The following is an 11495-nucleotide window of genomic DNA, read 5'->3' on the forward strand; positions in this document are numbered from 1 at the left end:
GATTAAGGTTGAAATTGTTGGGGGAAGAACCCTCCGGTCACACATTCACGGAGGCGCTCGGCCGAAGAGCGCCAGCCGGAAAGTTGCTCGGCCAAAGAGTGCCGAACGGAGAGCTGCTCGGCCAAAGATCGCCGACCAGAAAGCTGCTCGGCCAAAGGATGCCGACCAGGAAGGCGCTCGACTAGAAGGCGCCGACCAGAGTGCGCGCCAAGAGGTGCCCAACCAAAATAAGCTGCTCGGTTAAGAAAGTGCCGACCAAAGACAGCGCCGAGGCGCTCTGCTAGAAGGTACTCGCCTAAAGGGCGCCGACCAGGAGTACTCGAAGCAGCCCCGCCACAGGGTGCCCCATGGGGCGACCAGCTCGGCTCGGCACCCTTGCCGAGCCGATGCCTTAACCAAATGTTCAACCTCCGCCTAAAGTCCAAGGAACTTGACAACTCCTATGGCTAGCGACCTGCTACTATCTCCAAGCCATCAAGGCATAAGATCTCAGCAGGCATCCGGCACGACCTGCCATTAATGCATGAGACTCCCTCAAGTCTCCGATGCACTCAGGCATTTAATGAACACGGCCCAAGACGATCTCCGGATCACTGAACCATCAGAGCGCATGGCTCTACCTGACCGCCGGTTCATTCGGTAATAAATGCACTCACCATCCACAGACCCCAGGCCCGCTACGGCCGGCGGTTCAACCACTCCAACAGGTCCGATCGACCGTGACAACTCCCTGGTTCCGGTCTGATTCGGCCCCGTTTTCCACTACGCCATAAATGGGCCAAATCGTACCCAATTATTACAGACAGGGACAAATCCCCCGGTTACCTCCCAGGTAACGTAATCCCCTCCTATAAAAGGGAACCTGGGAGAACCAGGGGAGGGGGAGAAAAAACGGAAACAGATCCCCGGGACTGAACCCTCCGGGAAGCACAGACACAATTGAGGACATCATCCTCTTCGTCTTCTTTATCTTATCCATATGTTCTTGCTGTCTTCTCCATATACTCTCTTCCCCGCTCTCTCCACATACTTGCCCCCTCTGACTTAGGCATCGGAGGGCCGGCGCCGGGGAGCCCGGCCACCGGTTTTCCTTGCAGGACTTGCACACCCCCCGCGGCGGAGGACGCAGCCAGCCGGCGCACCGCCGCCCGCCTCCTACAGCAGCGGAGCTCCTCCTTCCCCGGCTTCACGGCGGCCCCCGGGTCCAATTTCCAGCAACAGTTGGCGCTAGAGGAAGGGCCCGAGTTCGCTGCCATGAAGCTAAGAAGCAAAGGGGCTTCCAACGCCTCTCGACGTCCTCCACCAAGCCCAGAATGTTCCGTTCGGAACTCACCACCCCCGGTTGAGCCAGCACCTCAAGTTCAACCGGAACAATTTGATGCCCTGGTGCAGCAAGTGCAGGCGTTGGCTACCGCCGTCCAAAGCTTGCAACCCAGGGGCATTCCAGCAGCACCGCCTCCCCCGGCTCCAGTTCAACCGGAGCCCCCTACAAGCGGGCTTCCTCTTCGAGGTCAGGACTCTCAAGTCCAGGCCTCCCTCTGGAGAGAGCACCCAGTCAGAGGACACGGAGGCTGGCCACAACCTTCAGAAGCTGAGTCGGTTCCAGGGCAACCTGCACCCGGAGGAACCGCTGTAGCGATCCTCCAGAATGATGAACTCGACAAGAAGGTCGAGAAGCTGGAGCGCCAAATCCAGGCACTCCACGGGAGAAAAACAGGACGTAACGGCGACTTCGAGTTCAATACGAAGTCGCCCTTCTCCCAGGAGATTGAAGATGAACCGGTTCCCCTCCGGTTCAAGATGCCCCAGGTGGAGCCTTACAACGGCAAGGCTAATCCCCTTGACCACCTGGAGAGTTACCGGGTCTTAATGGCCCTACAAGGAGCCTCGGAAGCCATGATGTGCAAGGCTTTCCCGGCGACACTCCGAGGACCAGCCCGGCTTTGGTTCACCGGGCTGAAGCCGAGTACTGTCTCCTCCTTTGAGCAGCTCGGCAGACAGTTTGCTGGCAACTTCGCCGCTAGCCAGCCCCAGCGGCGGACATCCGACTCCCTCCTCGACATCAAACAAAAGGAGGGAGAGTCCTTCAAGGAATATCTGGACCGGTTCACCGCCGCAACATGGGAAGTCCGAGAGCTTGACCAATCAATCGCCATGTCGGCGCTGAAGACTGGAGCCCGGTCCTACAGATTCCTCTTCTCGATTGAGAAGAATTTCCCAGCGGACCTTACAGAAATGTTTGCTCGGGCCCGGAAATATGCCAAGGCTGAGGAAGCCGTGGCCGTCAGGCGGGGTGGGACCGAGCAGAACCCCAAGAAGAGGCGCCGCGAGGAGTGCGGCCAGCCCAGAAGCCCATCTCCGCGACAAGCCAAGAATCCGCCCCGCCCGAAGAGTCCACCCCGACTGAGGGGACCGCCACAGCAGAGGTCACCACTCCGCCCGAGGTTCCCACTGCAGGCCCGTGCACCCGAAGGGAGGTATGAAAAATACACTCCCCTCAACACCCCTCGGGCCGAAATCCTCATGGAGATCGAGAGTCGAGATCGCATCCGGCTCCCACCTCCGAAGCCTGATACCCGAACCCGGCGCGATAACCGGAAGTATTGCCGTTTCCACCGGGACAAAGGTCATGATACCGAGGAATGTTACCAGCTCCGAAATGAGATCGAAGCACTCATCCGTCGAGGGGTGCTCGATCGGTTTGTGCAAGGTCGGCGTGAAGAAAAGCAGCCCGCCGAAGGAGCAGCACAGCCTGAAGGTTCGAATGCCAACAGGCCCATTGCCGGCGTCATCAACACTATCCGAGGGGCCTCGGCTGGAGAAGCTTCGGAGGGAGAAACCTCATCAAAGCGCCCGCGCGCTTCTGAAGTCATCTCCTTTTCAGACAATGACTTAGAGGGAGTTGAAACTCCCCATGATGATGCCGTGGTCATCTCCATGATCATAAATAGATTTGATGTAAAGCGCATCTTAGTTGATAATGGAAGCTCGGTGAATGTTCTGTACTTTGGTGCATATTGTAAAATGGGGATGACCAAAGAACAGCTACGGAGGATGAATGCTCCGTTGGTTGGATTTACTGGGGATTCAGTCCCAGTAGAGGGCGAGATCGACCTTCTGGTCACGGCCGGGCTCGCCCCTCGTGAAAGTACCGTGGGGATGAGCTTCCTCGTGATACGCCTTCCCTCGGTCTACAATGCCATCCTCGGGAGGCCAGGCCTCAACGCCCTCCGAGCGGTAGTCTCCACTCACCATCTGCTCATGCGATTCCCCACCAGCCGGGGGGTCGGCGAAGTTCGAGGAGATCAAATGGTGGCAAGGCGATGCTACCTGGCGACCCACGAGGCAAAGCGACCCGCCGAAGTGCCTGCCCCAGCGACCGACCAGCCCTCAACCGAGGTTCTGGAGGCACGGGTCGACCCTCAGAAAGAGCGGGTAGAGCCCGGTGAGTTATTAATTCAGGTTCCTCTACGTGAGAACTCTCCTGAGCTAACCGTGCAGGTCGGCTCCGGCCTTGACGAGCATGAGAGGGGTCGGCTCGTCAACTTCCTGCGAGACAACATAGATGTTTTCGCATGGTCGCCTGCAGACATGCCGGGGATAGATCCAGAGATCATGGTCCACCGGCTCCAAGTAAAGCCAACCAGCAAGCCCGTGCGGCAGAAGAAACGAGGCGCCGCCCCTGAACGACAGCAAGCAGCAGCCGAGGAGGTCAGCAAACTCCTTGAAGCTGGATTCATCCGGGAGATAGCTTACCCGGAGTGGCTCGCCAATGTGGTCCTCGTCAAGAAGGCCAACGGAAAGTGGCGTATGTGCGTGGACTACACCGATCTGAATAAAGCCTGTCCGAAGGACAGTTTTCCACTTCCCAGCATTGACCAGTTCGTGGACTCCACTTCGGGTCACGAGCTACTAGCATTCATGGACGCCTTCTCCGGATACAACCAGATCCGCATGGCGCCAGAAGATGAGGAGAAGACAGCCTTCATCACCGATGGGGGAACCTACTGCTACAAGGTGATGCCATTCGGCTTAAAAAATGCCGGGGCAACTTATCAGAGGCTGGTCAGCCGGATCTTCAAAGATCAAATAGGCCGGAACATGGAGGTTTACGTGGATGACATGCTAGTGAAAAGCAAGGTGGCACAAAACCATATAGCCGACCTCAATGAAGCATTCTCCACGCTCCGAAAGTACCAGATGAAGCTCAATCCAGCTAAATGTGCATTCGGAGTCACCTCCGGCAAATTCCTTGGCTTCATTATTACACAGCGAGGAATCGAGGCCAATCCAGAGAAGATCCGAGCCCTTCAAAAGATGACGCCTCCTAGGACGGTCAAGGAGGTACAACGGCTCACAGGCCGAGTTGCAGCTCTCGGGAGGTTCATCTCCCGCTCGGCTGAGCGCTGCCTTCCATTTTTCGCGGCCCTCAAGAAGCCGAAGAACTTTTTGTGGTCGGACGAGTGCCAGCAATCTTTTGAAGAGCTCAAACATCTCCTGGCTTCCCCTCCCCTGCTCACAAAGCCGCAACAGGGTGAGATCCTCTACTTATATCTAGCTGTCTCCCCCGTTGCGGTAAGCTCGGTCTTGGTCCGAGAGGAGGGCAAACTTCAAAAGCCAGTGTATTACACCAGCCGGGTCTTGAGGGACGCCGAGACCCGATACGCCAAGATCGAGAAGACCGCCTATGCTCTGGTCATCTCGGCTCGGAGGCTCCGACCCTACTTCCAAGCCCACGCAGTGGCTGTGTTGACCGACCAGCCGGTCAAGCAGATCCTGCAGAGATCAGACCGTGCGGGCCGGATCACAAAATGGGCCATTGAGCTCGGGGAATTTGACATCGAGTACCGACCCAGACCGGCAATCAAAGCACAAGCACTCGCGGACTTTATAGCCGAGTGCACCATACCGGACGAGGTCGAACCCGAGCCAGAGCCACCCATGGAACGGCCCCCGAGTTTGACGTGGACTCTGCATGTCGACGGCTCTTCAAACTCGGGGGGTAGCGGAGCAGGGCTCATTCTCACCAGCCCAGAAGGGGTGGTCGCCGAGCAAGCCTTGCGCCTGGAGTTCCCTGCCTCTAATAATATGGCGGAGTACGAAGCGCTCGTTGCCGGGCTCAAGCTAGCTAAGGAGCTAGGAGTGAAGGACTTGAGGGCCTTCAGTGATTCTCAGCTCGTCGTCAACCAAATTATGGGCGACTTCGAAGCCAGAGACCCGACCATGCAGAAGTATCTTCAGAAAGTACGGGATCTCGCCTCGACCTTGGACTCTTTTCACATCCAACATGTTGCCAGGTCGGAGAATCTCAGGGCCGACCAGCTGTCGAAGCTGGCGTCCTCTCGTATGAGCGAGCTTCCCAAGGGGGCAGTACTGGAATATCTTCAAAAGCCCAGTACAGACGAGCCCGAGCAGACCTTCTGCACTGAGTTCGAGCCAAGCTGGATGGACGAACTCATCAGCTATCTACAAGACGAAGTCCTCCCCACTGATGAACGAGAGGCTCGCCGAGTCAAGCGCCTCGCCACCCGGTACATACTATACGAGGGAAAGCTCTATCGAAGATCTTTCACTTCTCCACTCCTCAGATGCCTCCGCCCAACAGAGGCGGATTATGCCCTGCGTGAAGTCCACAAAGGGATCTGTGGAAACCATCTAGGAGGGCGAGCGCTGGCCCACAAAATTTTGCGCCAAGGATATTATTGGCCGACACTCCGGAAGAATGCCATGGACTTTGTCCAAAGATGTGATCGGTGCCAAAGGAATGCCAATGTTCAGCGCCGGCCCTCGGCTCCCTTAACTTCTATCAGTTCCCCTTGGCCTTTTGCCCAGTGGGGAATCGACATCCTAGGGCCATTTTCACTGGCCACCGGGCAAAGAAAATTTCTGGTCGTCTCCATCGACTACTTCACCAAGTGGGTAGAAGCCGAGCCCCTTGCCCGGATCACCGAGCAGAAGATGCGGGATTTTGTCTGGAAATCCATTATTTGCAGATTCGGACTTCCCCGCATCCTTATTTCTGACAACGGTCGCCAGTTCGACAACATCCACTTCAGAGAGTTCTGCTCCGAGCTTGGCATTGACCACCGCTTCACCTCGGTCGCGCACCCTCAGACGAACGGAGAAACCGAGGTAACAAATCGTACCATTTTGCAGGGTCTTAAAGCCAGGCTCGACAAATCCAAAGGACAATGGGTCGAAGACCTATATAATGTCCTGTGGGCTTACCGGACTACGCTCCGTGTCCCCACCGGCGAGACTCCCTTCAACTTAACATATGGAACGGAGGCCGTCATCCCACTCGAGATTGGGCTTCCCTCTCCAAGAGTCGAGCGTCATGATGCCAGCTCCAACTCTTCGCAGCTCAGAAGTAACCTTGATTTGATCGAGGAGACAAGGGAGGCCGCCCGAGTTCGTATGGCGAGGTATCAGCAAAAGACAGCTCAGTACTACAACGCCAAGGTCAAAATCAAATCTTTCAGACCAGGAGACCTTGTCCTCAGAAGAGCTGAAGCCTCCCGACCTGCTGAGCAAGGAAAGCTGGCTCCCAATTGGGAAAGACCGTACCGAGTCACGCGCGTTCGCCGGCCCGGAACTTACCAGCTGGAGTCCCCAGACGGGACGCCCATTCCGCGGAGCTGGAGCTCTGAAAACCTCCGCGTGTACCATCAGTAGAACCCTAAGGGGTTCCCCATTATTCAATTATTGAATCTCATTTTATGAATTCCATTTTATGATAAACTTACGGTCCGCATACTCATTTTGAGCTCACCAATTTTTCCTGATTATCTCATGATTGTCAGGTTTATTTTTCCTACCCTGACCACGATCAGGATGCCCTGCCACAACGGGATGCCCCGATTCGTCGGTATAGCCCGAGACATCGGCAATGAGTTAGCGGTCCTCTCTGACCGGACGAGCTCGGCTCGTGCTCCATCGGCTATGAGTTAGCGGTCCTCTCTGACCGGACGAGCTCGGCTCGTGCTCCTACCCTGAGACGTCAGGATGCCCCAATATATTGGGATGCTCCGCCGCAACGGGATACCCCGATCTATAGGGATGCCCGAGACGTCGGAAGATGAGTTAGCGGTCCTCTCTGACCGGACGAGCTCGGCTCGTGCTCCATCGGCTTCCACCATCGAGCTCGGCTCGTGCTCCCCAAATATGAGTTAGCGGTCCTCTCTGACCGGACGAGCTCGGCTCGTGCTCCATCGGCTATGAGTTAGCGGTCCTCTCTGACCGGACGAGCTCGGCTCGTGCTCCTACCTTGACCACGGTCAGGATGCCCCGAGACGTCGGGATGCCCCAACTATAGGGATGCTCGAGACATCAAGATGAGTTAGCGGCCCTCTCTGACCGGACGAGCTCGGCTCGTGCTCCATCGGCTTCAGCCAATAAGTCCGGCCCACTCTTCATTATTGGATTTCTCTGTCGACGCCCTCCAAGAACGGAGTCCGAGCAGAGAAGCGTCTTCAGTCGCCTCGGCGCCAGGACGCACACGGTACAAGGTACCTATTTATTTAATGTCTTTACATTACATTACCTATTATTGGATTTCTCTGTCGACGTCCTCAAAGAACGGGGTCCGAGCAGAGAAGCGTCTTCAGTCGCCTCGGCGCCAGGACGCACACGGTACAAGGTACCTATTTATTTAATGTCTTTACGTTACCTATTATTGGATTTCTCTGTCGACGCCCTCCAAGAACGGGGTCCGAGCAGAGAAGCGCCTTCAGTCGCCTCGGCGTCAGGACGCACACGGTACAAGGTACCTATTTATTTAATGTCTTTACATTACATTACCTATTATTGGATTTCTCTGTCGACGTCCTCAAAGAACGGGGTCCGAGCAGAGAAGCGTCTTCAGTCGCCTCGGCGCCAGGACGCACACGGTACAAGGTACCTATTTATTTAACGTCTTTACATTATCTATTATTGGATTTCTCTGCCGGTGTCCTCAAAGAACGGACACCGAACAGAGGAGCGTCTTCGATCGCCTCGGCGAAGAAGTGCTCATGACACCGACACATTGTTATAAGTCCGGTGAATCCCCGTCACGAGCTGACGAGTATGCAGTCCATTTGTAAGAGAAGAATCCGGTTCGCCCCGGCAACCCGAGGCTCGGATTCGAAATTCGCCGCATTAAGAAGTCCTAAGTCCTAACGACCGCCCTAGGGCTTGGTCGAATTCTGGACTAGGCTCGGAAAAACGTTTCGAGCCCAAATCCTTGGTATAAGCACAAGCGTTGCTATACCATTAGTCGAAGAACCGAGCAATGGAGCTCGGCAAGCCAAACTCTAACTCAAAACCCTGTGGCGGAAAAAGCTGAGGCCCTAGAGCCCATATCCTCGGAACCTAAAACGGATCCGAGCAGAAAAACTTAGGCTACGACAGAGTTTTCAAAAAAGAAATGTATATTCATTTCAAAAAGGCCCGTAGGCTAAGTACAAAATCCGGGTTTGGCCCTTACAAGTATGGGAAGCCATCCTGATTTTACAAGAAATAACAAAAATTACATCGGAGGCTCAAGCTCGACCACCTCGGCCTCGGCAGTACTAGGAGTGGTTGGCTCGGCTGCCGGGACCTCTTCGATGGCCTCGGCAGCAATAGGAGTAGCCTCGAGGGCGACCTCGGGGGCAACCTCGGTCACTTCGGGGACAGCTACGGCCGCCTCGGCCCCCGGGGTTTCTGCTTCTGCCTCCGCCCTCCCTGCTCCCGGCTGGAGCAGGTTAACATCAAAATCCGGGAGAAGCCGCCGCAACTGATTGCGGAAATCCCGGAAGCCTTGGATCAGCCCATTCACGCCCTCCTCAGCCATGAGTTCGTGAAACTCTTCCGACTCACGGAAGAGCTTCACTGCGTTTTGGGCGTTCTCCCGGGCCTCTATCTCCCGGGCCTCGTGGTAAGCGGCTCTCCGCTCGAGGCCCCTCAGCTCCTGCTCGAGCTCTGAATGTCGGAGGCGGGCATCTCCCACCTCCTGCTCGCGGGAGGCCAACGCCTGTTCGGCCTTGGCCAATCGAGCCTCTGCGGCGCGCAGCTCGGACCTTGCCAATGCGTGCGCGCCCTTCTCTTCATCGAGCTCGGCGGTCAGAGCTCGAATCTTTTCATCGGATGCTCCGACCTTCTCTTGGAGCACCCGTTGTTCGGCCTCAGAGGCCTGGTACTTCTCCTCGGAGGCCTGGTACTTCGCCTCGGCGGCCATGTACCTTTTCTGGGCCTCCTCATAGCTGCGCTGGCACCTCCGGGCTTTCTCCCGGTATTCTTGAACCAGGTGCATCAGCATCTCCGTCTCATGCAAATACTGTAAAAGAGACGAAAAGGAAAACATAAGGCGCCGCTAGTAGAAAAACTATACAAATTACATAGGCGAAAAATTTTACTTACCCGGACGGAGTTGCAGCGCGTGGCGTCCATGAAAGCGTTGTAGCTCATGGACTGAATCATGGCCCGGTCGGCCGGGAGCAGCGCGAGCCGAAAAACTTCGCGCGCCACTCGCGGGTTTTCGAGGGCCGAATCACCCTCGAACACCGACCAGGTGGGTGCGAAGGGCACCCGTTCTTCCGAGCTCAAAGGGCCCGGGAGGCCAGCGCCATCTGGCCTAGGTGGAGCCGACCCCGAGGCTCCTTGACTGCTCCCCGGCTGGGAGCTAAGGGGCTGGGGTCGGGCGAGCGGCCGATCCAACCGCCGCGCAACTCTAGCGGGGCGTGCAAGCACGGAACCCGCTGAACTTCTCCCCTGGTCGGCAACTGGAGCGTCCTGCCGACCAGGGACCTGCGTCAAAGGCGCCGGGCATGGGGGCGCCATCGGGGCTCTGGAGCTCGAGCCCCCGGAGCCCGCGCCCTCTCTCCGATCAGCCTCAGGGCGCGCGGGCTGAGAAGGCCCCGCCTCGGAGTTCGCGGGGCGAGAAGGCCCCGCCTCGGGATGCGCAGGGCGGGAAGGACCCGCCTCGGCCACCACTGCCGCCGAGGGAGTCGAGGTTGCCGAGACCTTCTGCTTCTTCCTCGGCTCCGCAGGCTCCCCCGAGAGCTCAGCTGCCCTCTTCTGAAAGCGGGCGTAGAGGACTTCGCTCTTGGTCACCATTTTTGCGATGTCTGCAAAGATAAGCAAAATTAGAACATTAGAACAATAAGGAAATAAGAAGTTGCTGTAACTATCCTTACCCTGAGGACGTGCCGAGCTCAAGCCCACGTTCACCAGGGCGTCCTCGCTAATGAGGCCGTTCAGCAAAATCCCGTCCCCAAGGCTGCGGATGGTATCGAAGATCTCCTGCTCACGCGGAGAAAGCTGGGGGAGCCTGTTGACAGATTTAAGCTGGGCCGGCCTCCACCTGGGGTCAAACCTCCAGGACCGTTCAGAGCCCAGGAAGAAGAATTTCTCCTTCCAACCATGAATGGATGAGGGGGCACCATGAAAAAGTGGCCGACCCACCCGGAGGGCGATGTAGAGCCACTCCCCGTCTCCCGGGTTCGACTTAAAAATAAAAAGTCGCCGGAAGACGTTGACAGAGGTAGGAATCCCCTGCAGTAAACACAGTGACAGGAAACCCATCACTGTCCTCCAGGCGTTTGGAGTGAGTTGCGCCGGAACCAACTGGCATACCGCCAGCAACTCATTCACAAAGCTGTGGAGAGGAAATCGGAGGCCGGCCCAGAGTGACTCCGAGTGCACTCCGATCCGGCCTACCGGAGGATCGGTTACCCGATCCCTTCGCCTGGCGGGTTCCAAACGGAACCCATGAAGAGGGAAAAACCACTCTTCGGCCATCTCGACCTCCAGGACACTCATGGTGGACACTACCTCACTAGGCAAAGAACCCATTGCAAGAAAGGGAAATCAAAAAGAAGGGGGACCTGGGAAAGATGCCGGAGAAAAGGGACTTCGGTCTGAGGAAGGCTGGGAGAATAGGAAGCTGGAAGCAGAAAGCAATAGAGAGAGAACAGGGGACCGGGGGAGAGTTTATATAGACCTCCCCAACGGTCCGGATCAGCAAAGAAAGCGCTGCATCTTGGTTAGATGATAACACGTGTCGGCCTAAAAGACAGAACGACGTATTTAATTAGGGCTAGCGCTTCGAACGTCGAAGCGCCCCATCGGATCGTGCGGAAAGGCGTCCGCAATCGAAGATCGTGCGGCCCCATCATGAGCCCACGACGCGAGGACGCTTCGCAAAAGGTGTCCCAATAATGAGGCCCCTTCGGGAAAGAAAGAGACGCCGCCTATTGAAGGCACCTCGAAGCGTTCGATAACTTAAAACGCGCAGTAAATCAAAATTTTCGGAATTCGTAATGACCCAATTAAAGCTACTTCCCGCGCTCCAGCTGATGGCCAACTGGAGCTCGGAAGTCGGGGGGTAGTGTTGGGGGAAGAACCCTCCGGTCACACATTCACGGAGGCGCTCGGCCGAAGAGCACCAGCCGGAAAGTTGCTCGGCCAAAGAGTGCCGAACGGAGAGCTGCTCGGCCAAAGATCGCCGACCAGAAAGCTGCTCGGCCAAAGGA

The 11495-nt window shown here is 56.7% G+C and overlaps 1 protein-coding gene across 1 annotated transcript; it reads left to right on the forward strand.

Annotated features, from left to right (window-relative positions):
* Window positions 1-929: 929 nt before the first annotated feature.
* Window positions 930-5659, forward strand: LOC148703618 (uncharacterized). The gene is made up of 4 exons (XM_089924108.1): window positions 930-2127; window positions 2401-2634; window positions 2725-4792; window positions 5589-5659. The coding sequence occupies exons 1-4, from the start codon at window positions 1255-1257 to the stop codon at window positions 5657-5659; spliced, it is 3246 nt and encodes a 1081-aa protein (XP_089780234.1). The 5' UTR covers window positions 930-1254.
* Window positions 5660-11495: the final 5836 nt, after the last annotated feature.

The sequence above is a fragment of the Phoenix dactylifera genome, chromosome 7 (genome assembly GCF_051530095.1).
Source record: "Phoenix dactylifera cultivar Ajwa chromosome 7, Ajwa_hap1_PhDact_Kaust_v1.1, whole genome shotgun sequence".
Classification (NCBI taxonomy): domain Eukaryota; kingdom Viridiplantae; phylum Streptophyta; class Magnoliopsida; order Arecales; family Arecaceae; genus Phoenix; species Phoenix dactylifera.